Below are 16,264 nucleotides of genomic sequence, written 5' to 3'. Positions count from 1 at the left end.
TCTCGATGAATACATCTCTCGAGCTGCTTCATTTTTTCGAAGAAACGCCGAGAAATGACGCGGAGCCAAGAGTGCCTCGTGCTGTCGTCGCCGGTGGCCGACAGTCCCATGCCAGACGTTGCCGGAGACACCCGGCTTGCACCGCGGTCTCCTTTTTCAACTTCTTTCGCTCCTCTTGTCGCCGAAGATCTCTCCGAGAAAGATCTCTAGGGAGACATTTGACATGCTCGAGCGCTTTGAGACAAGCGAAAAAAGAGCGTTTTCTTCTGCGCCGACACACGCATGTGCAGTCTAGAAAAGAGCGTCGCGAAAAAAGAAAAACGCTGGAAAATTGTCTTCTCTCTGAAAGAGTTGTGAAGGCGCTTTTCTCTCTGACTCCGCCTGTCTCTTTCTTCCTTCACACCAGTCCTCAAAGCTCCGTCGTGCTCCACCGGTCTCCAGTAGCAGACCTTAGCGCCCCCGTCGCCCACCCCCATTGTCTCTTCGTTGTCTTCTCTTTGTCTCCTCTTTGTCTCGTCTTTGTCTCTCTTTTGTCTCGTCTTTGTCTCTCTTTTGTCTCCTCTTTGTCTTTCTTTTGTTTCTCTCTCTCTTTTCAAAGTCGCTCTAGTCCTCGCGCCTGGAGGTTCCGTTCCTCCTTGGCAACTTCTCTCGGCGACGCACAAAGGCGCTGGAAAAAGGAGAGAGAAAAGGGAGAAGGGAAGAAGATTTGAGGAGAAGAAGTGGAGGCAAAGATGGGAGACTCTGCTGTCGCCACAGACGTCCTTTCCCTCACAGGCGGCTCCTTCTCTCCCCACACAGCAGGTGAAAAATCGAATACTTTGTCTCTCTTTCTTCCTTCTTCCTCTCGTCCTTCCTCGCGTTCACCTCCTTCGTCTGCGTTCTCTCCGCGTTCTTCTCTCTGTGTCTCTGCTGGTCCTGACTGCTTCTCTCTTTCCTCGGGGACCCCTGCGTCTTCTCTGTGCGACTGTTTCGAGGAAGCGAAAGAAGAACAAGAGTCGAATTCTCGGAAGCCGAAGAAACTTTGCCATTGCCAAAAAGCGGACGCAAAACTCCGACTTCCTTCTCTTCGTCCACCTCCTCCTCAGTCGCCTACCTTTCTCTCTTCTTCCTCTTCTTCTCCCTCGTTTCCTCTCTCCTCTTCATCTGCTTCTTCCCTTTCGTTTCTGTCTGCTTTGCCCTCTTCTGCTCTTTCTTCTTCGTCTGTCGGTCGGAGAGTGAAGCAGGATCTGAACCTGAAAAGTCTCTTCCAGGAACACCCGTCTTCCCAGCCTCGTCCTCGACACAGAAGAACGGCGAGAAATTTTCTTCGGGTGCGAAGACGCGACCGTTCCAGTGGAACTCTCTGCAAGGCCTTCTCTGCTTCTCGTCTAACGCTTTCTCCAAGGTTTCCTCGGAGGTCCTTCTCTCGCTGCCGCTCTGTCTCTCCAGCTCCTTCAGGCATCTGTTCTCTTTCGGTGTCTCTTTATCCCGGTCCTTTCGCAAAGACGATGGCGTCTCCGTTTCCTTGTTCTTCCCCTTCATCTGATTGGTCTCTTGTTTCTTCTCGCTTTGCTTCTGCTCCTCCGTCTCGCTCTTCTGCAGCGTCTCCTCACTTCCTCCCGGGTGCCTTCTCGGGCGCTTCCTCGTCGTCTCGCTTGTCTTTTTTCTCTGGAAGTAACCTCAGACAGAGTGAAAACTGTTTGAAGCGCATGAGATCGAATTCGCTCTCCGAAAACAGTGTTTCGTCTTCTCTGAAGTCTCTGCCTCCTTCCCTCTCGCCACAACCTATCTCTGGCGTTGCATTTGTTGCGCCTCTCTCTTCTTCTTCTCGCGCGTCCTCTTCTCTCTCTGCTTCTCTTTTATCTCCTCTTTCTTATCGCTCTGCCTCGTCTCCACGACTCTCCGTTCCTTTACTCCTCTGCTTGGCAGTGCTGTGCGCGTCAGTTGCATCGCTTCCTCTCTCCGGTTCTCGCGCGCCCAACTCTCGCGCCTCTCCGTTGGCGTCGTTCTTCTCCCCATGTTTCCTTTCTTCTCCCCTCTGGCCTTCTCTCGCTACTTCTCGTCGTGCGTCTCCGCTGTCTCCGTCTCCGCTGTCTCTGTCTCCGCTGTCTGCGTCTCTGCACCTTCCTCGAGGTCGCTCTCGGCAGTTCCTCGCCTCGGCTCCCGCGGCGGCGTTGGCGGCTCTTCGGCCTGCGAGAGAGGCTCGCGCCGCAGCTTCTTCGAGGCGTCCAGCTGCGCTTTTTTCGTCTGCTTCGTCGGTCTCTGCATGTCCGAGCGCAGAGGCGGAGCGCCGGGAGAGAAAAGGCGGCGAGCTGGAGTTGAGGAACGTAGCCATCATCGCGCATGTCGATCACGGAAAGACGACTCTCGTGGACGCGCTGCTCGTCCATGCCGCCGAGCTTCAGTCCGCCAGCGACCTGCGAACCAGCTGGGACCTCGAAAAAAGGAAGGCGAGTCGCAGAGACGCCGAGGCAGAACAGAGGGAAGGAGTCACTGAAAAAGCGAGGTGGAGAAACTGGGGGAAAAGGAACAGACTCGCGCGGAAAGGTGCGGGCAAGTCGAAGACCAACAACGAAAACCGAGGGCGAGAAGACAACCAGTCCCAGAAAAGAAAACGAAGCGAAAGCGAGACGCAGAGGGAAAGCAGGAGAAGACCAGGGCAGAAGACCAAGAGAGAAAAGAACACAGGAAAGCGGTCTTCAAAAGTCCGAAAAGGCGACTCGAGAAACACAGCGAAGCAAGGAGACACACGCAAGGAAAGAAGAAAAAAGCAAAACAAAAGCAAAGAAGGATGCGGAGGGAAAAGAGCGGGAAGGAGAACTCTCTCTCTGTCTCTCTGTCTCTGCCTTACAGACGGCAGTCCTTCGTGTCTCCGGTTCCTGACTGCCTTTTTCCGCGTTGCTCGATGAAGGCCTCAAGCATCTGTCCTGATGTTTTTGTTTCCTGAATGCACCGCGGAGACTCCGTCGCACTCAACGACGGTTTGTGCAACTTCTGGACTCAGCTCTCACTTGTTTCCGTCGAGAGCAACTAACTGTTGCTGAAGGACAAATCAGTTCCCAGGAGTCTCCAAATGTTTCTTGGTCGGACGCCTTTGTTTCTGAATCGCGTCGTTGTGCCGGTGGAACGCCCCAGAATGCTGAAGGCGTTGTGAGTCCTGCGGTTCAAGCGCTCGTCATGCGTTTTGAGGCGTCTCGTAGATCTTTCACCTCTGTCTCTCACTTCCTGCCGGACGCCTGTACCACTGCCTTCTCTGGGTCGGAACTCAGTGCTGTACAAGTTCCGGTTTAAACAGAGGCGACGGACGTCTTGTCGGTTTCTTGTTCAGAGCATGCAGCGAATGATGGACACAGGCCAGCTGGAGAAGGAACGAGGCATCACCATTACAGCGAAAGTGTGTTCGCTACGCTTCAAGGATGGCAGGAAAATCAACATCATTGATACCCCAGGTCCGTCCCCGTTTTAGGTCTCTCTCGGTGTTTTCTCTCCCTCCTCTTTTCAGTCACCTTCGCTTCAGACCGGTTGCGTCCGCTTCGGCCCTCGAGGTTGCTTGCGGTTGGTGCCGTTTGCCGCCTTCGCCTTTCGCTGTGCGCGTCCACATGCTTCTCCAGCGGCTCTTCAAGACGCTCACATGCGCCAGGCGCCTGCGCTTTGCGACTGTGTCTCGTGTCTTCTTTCTCCTTTCCTCCTTCGCAGGACATGCAGACTTCAGTGGCGAAGTCGAGCGCGTCATGCACTTGGCCGATGGAGTCCTGCTGGTCGTCGATGCAGTGGAAGTCAGTGAACCATCTTCCCAGATTCCGACAACTCTTGTGTCATGTAACGATCAAGAACAAAGCGGACCTTTTTGATAAAAGAAAACTGCCGATGCACACCTGGAAACGCATGGCGGGTGTTCACAGCCATCGAATCAGGTGCCGGCCTCCAACCGCGCACTGTTCTCTCTTCTGTCTCCACCTATCTATCTCCATAGATATACATATATGTGCCTATACGTGGAAACACTACTCTCCACTCAACTATATCTGTCTACTTTTGCACGTAGAAATATACCCATATATATATATATATACGTATATATATATATATATGGATATATACATGCATTTGAACATACATTGAATCACGCATCGCTGATCAGATATACATATTTATATCAATGTATAGAGGTTTGTATGCTTCGAAGTAAAAGTATATTTGCTGAGCCGTGGAAATGAAATTGCTTTTTAATCGATTGATTTCAGGGATGCAAGCCGCAGACGCGAGTGGTGTTGCAGAAGGCTCTTCAGGCGGGGCTGCGTGCAGTTGTTGTCGTGAACAAAGTCGACAGAAACTCGGCGCGTCCTGAGTGAGCTCAACATGCGTTTTTCGCTTCCCATATTATCCTCTGGTTCGCGTTTCTTCTCCTCAGAGACAGAGGCTTCGATACTCTTTCTCCTTTCACTCAGGATCCTGTAGGGGTATTTGTGCTGAATCGGATTCGCAAACACCCAGCACACATGCAGTCGCGTCTCCCTAAAGCTTTTAAGCATTTCAACAGGCTCACACAGCTATTATACCTTTGTCTCTGTGTCTCTCTATCTTCACATAAAGTGCATTTCTCCGTATATACACATATGTATCGATATATGTATCGGATGTGGTTTGTGAGCACTGGTGAATGATGCGAACTCGACCTTTCTTCGACTTGCTCGTTGCATGCAGAGACGTCGCTGCGCAGGTTTTTGATTTGTTTCTCCAGTTGGACGCCTCGGAGGAGCAGGCAGAGTTCGAGGTGAGGAGACGCGCGAGGAACTCAAGGCAGAAAATCAGACTGGCGAAGCCAGGAGTCGCCCCGCAGAATCCAAGATCTGCCTCGGAAGTCTACTCTTCAACTCGCTTGGGAGAGCTCTTGTGTCAGAGGTTCTTGCTCGCGCTGCGTGGCGAGGTCCTTCAAGAACGGCGGCATCTGCTTAGGAAATTTCAGAGATGTTTGTGCATGCATGCTTCCAGCAGACAAAAGGGTCTCAACCGTGTGCTGCGTTCCCTGTGTTTCGCGCATTTGTACAGGTCGTCTACGCCTCTGCTCTGAATCGACAGAGCGGCATGTCTCCCTCTTCCCTCGTCTCTTCCATGGATCCTCTCGTCAACGCCATCATGCGCCTTCCTTCTCCCCGCGAGAGAAGAGAGGCGCACCTAGCCTCTCTCTCCCCTTCTTCTCCTTCTTCTCCTTCTCCTGCGTCTCCTCCTTCTCCTTCTTCTGCGGGTGTTGGAGGCTCGACTCCCGGGGGGCTGCTGCAGATGCAAATTGCGCATGTGGACCGCAACGCATACCGAGGCGTTATGGCCATGGGGAAGTTGCTCGGAGGCACATTGATTCCTGGAATGCCAGTGGGCCTTCAGCGACCAGGCGAACCTCTCAGAAAAGGTCCGTTTTCCTTGCCGGCAAATCCTCCCGCGGATATTCGGTCTCCAGCTGCCTCTGTGTAGTTTTCTTATTCACATGTCTAGCGCGCACATACGCCTTTACACACGCATATACTTTATTACCTAGAAATATATATATTCGTATATTTCTAGTGCATATACATACATATATATATATATATGTTGACATACCGACAACACATGCATTTACCTAGTCTATAAATTTATATATTTGTACATATATATATATATATATATATATATATATATATATATTACGCATCTAGCGTGACAGCAGGGTCCACAAGCAGTTAAGTTCTTGCGCAACTGTAGATGTGGAAGCGTTTGCGTCGCGGTATTCGTTCATTTGAATGTGTAGGAATATGTAGGTAAAAAAGGCTTGCGTATCGCTTTGTGAAACTCGCATTTCAATCGCCGTGGACATTGCAGTCACATATCTGGCAGCTTCTCTCTGAATGCGCGCAGCAACCTTCACTGGCGTCTTCGAGTATGACGGCATGGACCTGCGTGAGCTGTCCATCACTGCTAGTGGTGGATCTCCCACCGAATCGAACGTTCTCTCTGCTTCTTCTCTTTCTCCTTCTTCCTCTCTTTCACCTTCTTCCTCTCTTTCACCTTCTTCCTCTGTTTCTCCTTCTTCCTCTTTTTCTTCTTCCTCCTCTGTTTCTTCTTCTCTCTTGGCCAGTGACTGTTCCAGTTCTTTGCTCGGCGGGTCTGCGACAGAAGGGGTCGCTGAACGAGGACCAGAAGAGGAGCAGAAGGAGGCGTTTCCGCGTTCCGAAAATTTGGCTGTGGTGCGGAGCGCTTCGTCGCTCCCGGGGGATATCCTCGTCCTCGCTGGTGTCTCGACAGCTGTGCGCGTCGGAGACTCCGTGGTGGATCTCGTGGTAGGCGCGATTGCCGAAGATGGAAGCGAGAGGAAAAAGGCAGAGACTGGAAAGCGGGGGGGGGCGGCCGATTGAGAACGAGAGAGAGCAACCGAGAGAGACAGAGAGGGGAAACCGAGAGCGAAGAGGAGAGAGAGCGGTCGCAATCGAGAGGCAGAGAGAACCCTGAGGTACAGACGGGGAGCGGAGGAGAGAGGCTTGAGAGCGCGGGAAGACGGGAGAGAGAGACAGCTGACAGAGGCCTCCTAGAGAGCGAGGAAAGGATCGTCGGTTGCGGCTCTTTGATCGAAACTTTACCATTTCTGCGTGTTTTGCATGCATGGCGCAGGACCCCAGACCGCTCGCGCCTATGAAGGTGGCAGATCCCTCAGTTTCCATTCAGGTGCTGGTGAATACTTCGCCCCTTGCAGGCAAGGAAGTGGAGACACCGACTTCGGGGACCATGCTTCGGCAGCGCCTCCTGGCGATGGCTGAAAGGTACTCGCTTTTCCTGATTCTCTGGGCGTCGTGTGCCTTCTCTACGGTTCCAGCGCGTTTTCGACTCGACAAGTGTGTTTTACTCGTTTTTGCCCACGGCTTCAGCTGTTTTTCCTTCCTGGCCTTTCAAGTCCTTTCCTATCTCTCTCGATGTTTGCCATCTCTTGTCCCTCCTCCGAGCGACAAGAGTCGAGGGGAGAGAGAACAAGCGCGAGAGCTCAAGCTCTGTTTCTTCCGGAGAGCTGGGCGCCGCGCGCGCAGGCGCTGCGTGCAAAGGGAGATATATGGGGTGTGTGGCGACTCGAGGAAGGCCAGAGATAAACCGTTTTGAAAAACCGTGGTGCTGACTTCGGTAGACTTCTTCCTGATGTCAATCTGTACGCACTCCACGGACCGAACTTTTTTGCAGAGACGTCTCGCTGCGCGTCGACACGAATCCAGACGAAGACGGCATGCAGTCCGCAGGAGGCTGTTCATGCCTCCTTCGCCTCAGCGGCAGAGGGCCCCTGCATCTCGCTCTCGTCCTTGAAACGCTCAGACGCGAGGGATTTGAACTTCTTGTCGCTGCGCCCTCCGTTCTCCCCAGGTCAGACAGAACCTTTTCGTCCGGAAAACAATGGCGTTTAGAGAGATCTAGGAAGTCCAGGAAACCTCAAACTCCGTGTTTCCAATTCAGTTTCAGACAGCGAACATCCGCATCCCGACTACAAATAGAGTATATATATATATATATATATATGTTGATATATGCGAGTACATATATGTATATAGATGTCTGTTTATATTCCGGTATGCAATAGGGATTTATGGAAGCAGGTAGAGTGTCAAATATTGGCTTTCTCGTTAGCGGATCGTCTCCTTTTTAACATGAGACGAGGAAAGGTAAGAGCTAGTGAACTGCGTGCACATGTCGGCTCACGGATAAACATATGTAGGTGGAGTTACAGGCAAATATTGCGTCGAGATAGACGTACGGACTCCTTCCTGTTTGCCGCGTAGATGTGACCGAGTGGTTTCTTTCGGACGCTATTAGATTTCCTTCCTTCTTGTCGAACTCCTTTTCTCTGTGTTCTGCAGATGGGGGGACGACGGGGAGCTTCTGGAGCCTGTTGAGGAGATGGAAGTTGCTGTGCCTCAGGAGCACATCGGCACCATCATCAACGAAGTGAAGCAAAGGCAAGGAACCTCCATTCTCTGCCTTTCCTTGGCCTGCTTTGGGTCTTCTGGTCGTTGTGTCTCGTTGCTCCTTCATCGTGTATATTCTGTGTATTTCCCGGATTCTTTTCGCCCTCTCGAGTTTTCTTTTGTACAGTTCTTCGTATGTATCTCTTGTGGTCCTTCTTCGGTTCTCCTGCTTTCTTCCCACCGTGTCTTCTCCTGTCGCTCTCCTGTTCTCCATTTCTCTAGATCCATGTCTCCTCTGGCCTACGTTACTTCCGGGGTTTGCTTTCCGCGGCTCTTCGCTCTTTGTCGCCTTTCCAGCTCTTCCGCCTCTGTTCACCGTGGATGTTCCTTTCACCGAATCAGCGCTCGATTCTGTTAGAAACTTCGCGGCGACTGACACCCTTGTTCCCTAACTTCTCACCGTGTCCGAGGCCTCGGTTTTTCTTGGTCTGGGTGTGTCTTCCTCGAGATTTCCCGACATATGAATCTCCCACAACGTTAAGATTTCTTCGCACTGGCTTCATTCGAGGCATTGCGTGCGTGTGCATCTTTGTCGTCACGCGTAGTGCAGTTATTCCTCATCAATTCTGTCTCAGGCATCATAGATTTATCGATTTCTGCTATCATTCCTGTCGCATTTATTTCGCATCGTCTCTATTCTACGCGGCATACATTTATGTACATATATATATATATATATATATATATATATGTATATATGGGTTTCTGTAACCCCACAGCGAGGCGAGAGGTTTTCCCTGAGTGTGTATGAGCACCCTTTCGTGTTTGCGTCGCTTGTTCATGTTGCCTGACTTCCCGTGGTGTGTCTGTCTCGGTTCAGAAAAGGAGACCTTCTTGAGGTTGTCAGTGCGGCTTCGTCGTCGGCGTCTGCGTTGTCGACCCTGATTTTCCGTCTGCCCACAAGGAAGGCGTTTGGCCTGCGCTCGTCGATTTTGACGGCGTCCAAGGGAACGGCGTCGATCCACGCGGCGTCCGGAGGCTACCAGACGGTCCCGAAGGGCGAGGAGACGGACGGCCTTGTGAAGATTGCTCGGAAAGACCGACATGCGATAATGGGGTCTTCTGCAGAGTTCGCGAAAAGAAAGGAGAAGTCGGGATCCGCGTCCAAGGGCTGCAATGCGTTCATTCCCAAGGAAGGTGCGAAGCAGTCCGGCGGCTTCAACATCAAGCGCGGCATTGAAGGTGCCGGCGGCGGGAAGAAGAAAGACCGAGGCTTCCTTGTCGCCACAGAGGAAGGAACTGTCACAGGCAAAGGCGCCCTCAGTGCGCAGGTACGCCACGAGACGCGACTTCACAACAGACACCCAGACGAAACATTTGGGCAGAGAAAACGCTGAACAGGAGACCGGAAAGACGAGGCAGACTCGCGGGGAGAGAGAGAGCGAGGGACAGAAAAAGACTCAAGTCGCGTCGTTTGACGCGGTAGAACTCGCTGTTGGCGGGGTAGAACTCGCGCTCGAGGTCACGGGGACCACGCCCGGCCCGAGAGAGCTGCGGAACTTGTTTCGTTGTGATCTGTTGAAGGCCAAGGAACATGATGGCTCGACTGTTTGAGGAGACTCGCTTTTCGAACACACTCTGTGTCTGTCGACATGTTTACACTTTCCCAAGTGTCAACGTGGACGTTTTTATTCGTCGGTGGACGGGATGCGCCGGCTCGGCCCTTCTGAGCTCACCGTGGCGGAGGTCCCGTTGACTGTCGGGACTCTGTCAAGTTGTGCTTAAATGATTCAGAGAGAAAATTGAATTTAGAGAAAGCACTGCTCCACTCTGGTCTTTCTACGAATGTGCGACGTTTCAACCAGTGTCACCAGTTTTCTTTGGCCTTCTTCAGGAGAGAGGCCAGCTCTTTGTTGCACCCGGCGACCAAGTGTACGGAGGCATGATTGTCGGTCTCAACAGCAGAGGCGGGGATCTTCCGGTGAGAAAAAAGAACAGGCCGACCGTCACTTCGCGAGAGCCACAGTGCCTTTAAGCTCGCAGCGACAGGCATGGTCACGGGATATCTATGTCTATGCCTCTACAACTTTACACGTAGCGTGCATGCATATATATGTGTCTGTGTACATGACTGTATGCACAAATTTGTGTGATGGCGGTGCGGAGAGTAGGGGAACAAACGTCGAAAATAGTAGGTGGAGGGCATGAAAGCGTTTGCATCTTGCGGAGTCAGTGTGGGTGCATTTACCCGAAGGAATTCTGGAGCAACGCGACCAGTGGCCAGAAACTTTTTCAGAACACTCTAGCTGTGCTGACGTCAAGCCAGTAACGCATTCGGCTTCTGGATGAGGACGCAGGCTGCGCAGGGTGAGTAGAGTGAATGACTTTGTTCGTGTACCGTCCCACATACGTGGGAATCTCATTTCTCCTGTCTATAAAATTTGTTTATTTCTATTCCTCTTTTTCGTGCCAACGCCTCAGATCAATGTGTGCAAAGCGAAGAAGTTGACGAATATGCGAGCAGCGCACAAAGAAATAAGTGAAGGCATTGTCCCCCCCATTGAGGTCACCTTGGATTACGGCATGGAGATTATTGGGGTAAGAGATTGCAGGAAACAAGAGAAAACATAAGTGGTTTGCCAGGATTCTTTGGCGTTTCAACTGATTATAGGGAACCCGCGTGGGGAGGAAAAGACGGGGACGGGATGGACCGAAGCGACTGCTGAATCCCCTAACTGAGCTTGAAACGCCAACTAACCAATTTATGGAAACGAAGCCAATCCCGGTACTTCGTTGCTCACTTACGTCTATTGTGCAAGCCTTAAGTAATGCGTGCATGCTTCCGTGAGATGTAGAACGTCGAGAGATAGGAGGGACTCAGACAGACAGCAGTAACCACGTTGGGTGGGAGTGACATTAGCATGCAGCGGATAATGAGCGCGTGGTAAACTCATTGAATTCGTCCAAAACGTTCATAATTCAATGATTTGCGTTCGGTGAAGGTAGGAATCGCAAAGAACCTTGTGTCTGTGGTTGTGTCGGCAGGCAAACGAGGTGATGGAGGTGACACCGCGCAGCATACGACTGGCTGTGCGGTCTGCAATGCGGAGGTGAAAGCTACATTGCGGAGGTGGAACTCGGAGCAGTAGAACATTGGAAATCTTTGTGTTCTCTTGTCATTGTTTTTCCGCTCCATGTCTGCGACTATTTTGAAGCTACCCGGGTCACTGACGCACACTGTCTGTGTCCACCTCAGTGATAAGGTACTGTCGTGATAGAGTGCAGTTCCTTGTTGAAGACGGACCACGTGATATTTTGTGGCCTTTCCGTGGGCGCTTCCTGAAATTTGCGGTGAGGAAACACCATCACGATCCAAGGCCTGCGTGTAACAGTGAGGGACCGCACCACGGGGTAACAGCGGTTGCCGGTCCCAACACAACGTCGTACGCGATACGTCAGTTGATTTGAGCATCCCTTAGAAGACAGTTGCACAACCCTTCTGACGCAAAGAAAATTGGACGGTAGGTTTTTGGTTCGACCCATCGTATAGCTTGAGAGACCGCAGCAGGAGGTAGGGTCGTACAGATATCAAGACATGGAATTGATGATGGTCGTTGAGTGACTGTAGCAGGAATCGGTCGTTCATCTCACAAGCCCGCTGCCAAAAACGACTAACCTTGTACGCATTCCGCACATCACGATAGGAAGTTTGCTGCTGTGCTACTTGCTGTAGTTTAAGTAGGCCATAAAGGAACAGCCCACCACAGAAAGCAAACAGTATGTCCCACCACAAGCTGATTGACGTTAGGCGACATGCTGAATTATATAAGCGTGGGAAGGAGGGGTGAACCTCCACGGCAGAAAACGAAATCAACACGAAACCGATGCCAACCAAAAATTCTGTCGACCTCTACGGGTAACTAACTCTAGCTGCGCCAACACTGTGCATCCTGTCCCAGTCACCGAGTGCGGCTGACACCGGATTTGTATCGGCGTTTCCCCTTCCAGCGAACTGAGCTGTTTTTATGTCGAAATAGGATAGGTGGGCATGTGCTTGTAAGTTGCCACAGTGCATATGAGCATGACAAAGCGATTCATTAAGGTGTCTGTACACACTGACGGCGCAACAAAGAAACTTTGAGTTGCTGTTCGCCGACATCTTCGGGAGATTTCTAGGCATCGCGGATATGCCTCTGTTCCTGTCCTGTTACTCTGTTTTCCAGTTATCAAAATGTGGAAGCGAGAGTCCGGAGGCCGTCGGCTGGCGCGCTTCCTGCCTGTGGTCGTACGTCCGTTTTCGGCAGAAATGTGGAACGTGCAATATTTTGTCTTCTCGTACAGGTGGTCCTAATGATCAGTATAATTATTTATTCCATCTACCTAGTGGTAGGCGCAGTGAACCTTTCCTCAATTAGCAGTTTCTGCCATTTAACCCTCGAACAGTACAACTGCTTCCCGCTCCTTCAAATTGAAGTTCCGGAAGAATACCGCGACGACGCGGCGCGGAGAAGAGGCTTCATCCATTTGCTTTTTAGTAAGACTTTACTTTATTTTCTGGTCACAACTTTCTACGGATGCTGCCAATTATCAACAGGCCATCTGCTTGCATCCCTCATGTTCTGGTCGCTCTTCAAAGCATGTGTCACGGGAGCGGGGTCAGTTCCAGGTAACAGTCGCGTCACTTGTGCACGCGTACCCTGCAACAAGTGCGTGTAGACACGACGGTGTGGAAATCGAGACCGAATACGGCCGAGCTCGTTGAAAGGAAACGTGATGGTACGTGCGGATCCATTCGATTCTGATCGAGTGGTTGTGACTGCCGTCACATTCCAGGAACTGTTCGTTACTGTCATAAGTGCGCGCACTACAAGCCGGATCGAGCTCATCATAGTAGACACACCGGAACTTGTACGCTTAAACTGGATCACTATTGCCCGTGGGTCCGCCACACGATTGAAAATTGCGTAAAGGCACACACCACACATTCGATCTGTTTCAGGTAGCCAACGATATCGGCTACTTTAATTACAAGTACTTTTACCTGACACTACTGTACTCTACTGCGACTCTGTCCTTTACTTCGGCAACCATGTTTCCCACTGGTGAGCCAGAGACATTGTTTGAAAACTAGGTACGATGCCATCGATACGCCTCTTCCATCCTCCGCAGTTACGGCCGCATTCGGTGACTCGAATATACCTTTCGAGACGGTGTACTTCATTCTCTTGGGAACTGTCCTCAGTATCTGCGTCCTCTGGTAAGACATCTGAGGGGAAGTGCCGGGTACCGAACGTCACCCCCGTATTGCCCAGCATTGTCGGAAGTTTCTTCATTTTCCACACGTACCTTCTGTCGATCAATTCTTCAACGGTGGAGTACTGCGAGAAACGGCGTGGCGGCCCCGGCCACGATTGGGACTTAGGAGTCTGGAATAACATCAAAGAGGTTATGGTAGGCTTAGGATCGAAGGTGCATCAAGCTTCAGCCCACATCACATCGTCTGTAGGGGGAAAACCCTTTGCTTTGGCTTGTCCCCGTTGGAGGACCCTCTGGTGATGGCCTAATGTTCCCCCGTATCCACTAAAATAAGACTTCATCATAATCGGATGTGCGTGCCGGAGCATCGAGAAGCGAAACACTCAGCTGCTGTTCCCCGGTGGTAAAAAGCTGGACCTGACAACGTCACCGATGTGAAGGACAGCGCGACTGACTGGAACGTCCCTTGACGTGATTTCTGCAGAAACAATCGTGGTGTCGCTCATGGCGCGACTCCTTCCTCTATGTCTGCTCATGTATAACAATAATAGGCTCACACGCAGCTCAAATACGGTGAAGTCAAAAACCTGTCCCTCTTCAGTGCAGGAATTTCCTGTATCACTTGGTACGTTGTAGAAGAGCTACCTGTCGCAGATCCTGTAGACAGACAAGATCGCTTTTCGGTGCTCTCATATCCCTGACTCACAAGGGCAACCCCATGGTCTCCTCGCACGTGCGTTTCGGCTTGACAAGATCACCATCAACAAAAACGGTGCCAGAATATCTGGAGTAAAACCTGTTTAGTCTGTGTAACTGAACACAAAATGTGTGAGCAATTTCGCGGTTCACTCTAGGCACTGAAGTCACGAAGAGGGTATCAAAAGCGCCACTGTTTTGAAACGGTAAATGTCGCCTCGCAACTCTCATGTGTATCCACCGCCGAAAGAAAACAGGACGCAGCATGCATTCCTTGTAGTCAGAGTGCGCACCAGTTTCGATTGCAGTTCAGCTTTGTAACAGAGTCCCAGTTCAGCTGAGAAAAATCGCACCGCTTTTTCAGATCGACTCATTCCTGGCCTGCAGTTCCAAAACTGCCCTTATGGAGCAGTGTGGCATTTTTGACTTCGTGGAAGTCCGTTCACTGTTGAACGTCACCCTTGTGTCAGAAGAAAACCTGCTAGGGCAGATGTTCGCCTCCATCAACGAGTGAATGGTCTTGTAGCCGCTTCCCGATCACAGTATGCTGAGGTGCTCGGGCAGCTTGCTTTCGTCTCTATCTCCAGCATTTCAAGTTGCCGTCTACCTTCGACAGCAACTCTTAGAGTCGTGACGGACATGCGGTCCGAAGGAACAGCTGCTGAGGAGAGCATCCTCAGAGATAAAACACGACGGCTAACCACTGAGCATGGGTTTGACCATGGAGAAAAAACAGACAGTGACTCAGACCTCGTTCGAGGGGTCAATGTCAATGAAGCAAAAGAGCATGGGAAATACAGCAAGGTCCGGAAAATCGATACGCAGCTCATTGTTGACCTCCACGATGTGGATGATATTGCAGAGCTGTTTACCGCCTCCGGGTATCCAAAATGCGGCCAGTACAGCCTCTGCTGCAATCCGAGAGAGCTTGGGGACTTAGGCTGCGGTATGTTTTGAAGGCATCTCTTTATGTTTTCCCGCTTTCATTTGCCCGCTTCTGAGGGGATTTTACGCTTTGTTCCCCCCACGCCTTCTTGCTGTGGCTGTCTTTGTCAACACAGGGTTTCCTCTATTCTTCGACTTCATCAAGATGTTGCTCGTTCTCTCAGCCTCCCAGTGTTTTTTCTTGTCGCCTGTTCTCCTTGGAGTCTACAATTTCTGGTCTCACGAACAGTCGCCGCGTTGTTCCGTCTATACCGCTGGTAAGCAACCGAAGGGATTCGCCGACGCAGTCCGCAGTCTGGCTTTTCCGTATGGTTGATGAGAATATAAGTGGTTCACTCCGATTTGTGGTGTCTTCTTGACCAGTCTTCGGGACGGCCGGCTGCCTTGACGCCCGAGCTCGCTCTTCCCTGATCCCCGTGTCGATGATCTTCGTAACAATAGTTGTGTCAGTCGCGCTCTTTCCTCACTTCAGCCGGAGGCAGGTGAGCTTCAGATTCCCGTGAACAAGGGCCAGCCCGTCGCTTCGCAGACTCGACAGTGGACAGAAGTTGAACAGAAGTTGGGACGCATGCAGCTAAAACGCCAATTTTTGCCGGGTTGAGGAAGTCGAATGGCTGTTCTGAGCTTGCACAGATCAATGACTTTCTGAACATGTCGCGTTTCAAACGCAGCAACTGGTTGCAAAGATGTCAACAGAGGAAGTGATACGGCCCGATAGTTTCGCCGTCGCTGTCTCTGGATTGCCAGAGGATGCTGTTGATGAAGACGAAATTGCCAAGTTTTTCGAAGAGAATGCACTGTTTGGAAGCAGACCGGCCTCAATCGTTAAAGTCGTTATAGGCTTCAATGTTGGCCAGTACTACGAGTATGCCAGAAGACAGAGCTACCTTCAGAAAAAGCTGAGACGCACAGGAAAACCTCAGGATTTAGTAGGCTTGACACTCTGTATGGTCAACCACGCATACTCGACATTTCTGACGATCCGGAAGTCCACTGGTGCACAAGAAATAAGATTTGTGAATAAATTGTCTCTAACGAAGCGGGCCCTGCACTGTATCTCCAGCAAATGTCCACCGCAGTTTGTGATACTTCGCTGAGAAATTCTCGGCTCCGGATCGCATCTCATGATGCAAAAGCCGAGTGCCTTTCACAGCCAGAGTCTATAAGTTTCACTGACTGTAGCCTGGGTACTCCTTTGCAGCTTCGTGTCTGTAATATTTACTCAGTCTGCCGAGCAAAAAGAATGGATTATCTGAACCGAGCATGTCCTTCGCATGCCAGCGCGACTGATCATACTTTGGGTTGGGAGAGTTTTCTACGAAGTAAAGGAGAAAGTCGACCTGCGTTCTCCCGCCCTTCTCCAGCAGCAAGAGAATAAATTACTGTAATAGTTAATGGAATTATAGCTCCAGGAAGAGTCGCTTTGGCACCCGTTTCCTTCATTTCTGAAGCCCCTCCCTGCTCCTGCAGCG

General features: G+C 51.1%; 2 protein-coding genes across 2 annotated transcripts; both read left to right on the top strand.

Moving 5' to 3' along the window:
* The first annotated feature begins 47 nt into the window (after positions 1-47).
* Positions 48-11,307, top strand: TGME49_301380 (elongation factor Tu GTP binding domain-containing protein). Its single transcript, XM_018782408.1, has 14 exons — positions 48-2,429; positions 3,308-3,428; positions 3,676-3,755; positions 4,224-4,327; positions 4,684-4,753; positions 5,029-5,386; positions 5,872-6,293; positions 6,622-6,770; positions 7,180-7,356; positions 7,848-7,946; positions 8,776-9,226; positions 9,790-9,876; positions 10,377-10,493; positions 10,941-11,307. The coding sequence occupies exons 1-14, from the start codon at positions 732-734 to the stop codon at positions 11,007-11,009; spliced, it is 4,002 nt and encodes a 1,333-aa protein (XP_018637936.1). The 5' UTR covers positions 48-731; the 3' UTR covers positions 11,010-11,307.
* A 751-nt stretch (positions 11,308-12,058) lies between these two features.
* On the top strand, positions 12,059-14,128 carry TGME49_301370 (DHHC zinc finger domain-containing protein). The gene is made up of 10 exons (XM_018782407.1): positions 12,059-12,180; positions 12,237-12,281; positions 12,339-12,429; positions 12,490-12,561; positions 12,612-12,671; positions 12,729-12,835; positions 12,895-12,997; positions 13,065-13,152; positions 13,208-13,346; positions 13,402-14,128. Exons 1-10 carry the CDS (start codon positions 12,127-12,129, stop codon positions 13,477-13,479), a joined length of 837 nt encoding a protein of 278 aa, XP_018637937.1. The 5' UTR covers positions 12,059-12,126; the 3' UTR covers positions 13,480-14,128.
* Positions 14,129-16,264: the final 2,136 nt, after the last annotated feature.

The sequence above is a fragment of the Toxoplasma gondii genome, chromosome IV (genome assembly GCF_000006565.2).
Source record: "Toxoplasma gondii ME49 chromosome IV, whole genome shotgun sequence".
NCBI classification, from domain to species: Eukaryota; Apicomplexa; class Conoidasida; order Eucoccidiorida; family Sarcocystidae; genus Toxoplasma; species Toxoplasma gondii.
This window is presented reverse-complemented; position numbering and strand designations above follow the sequence as displayed.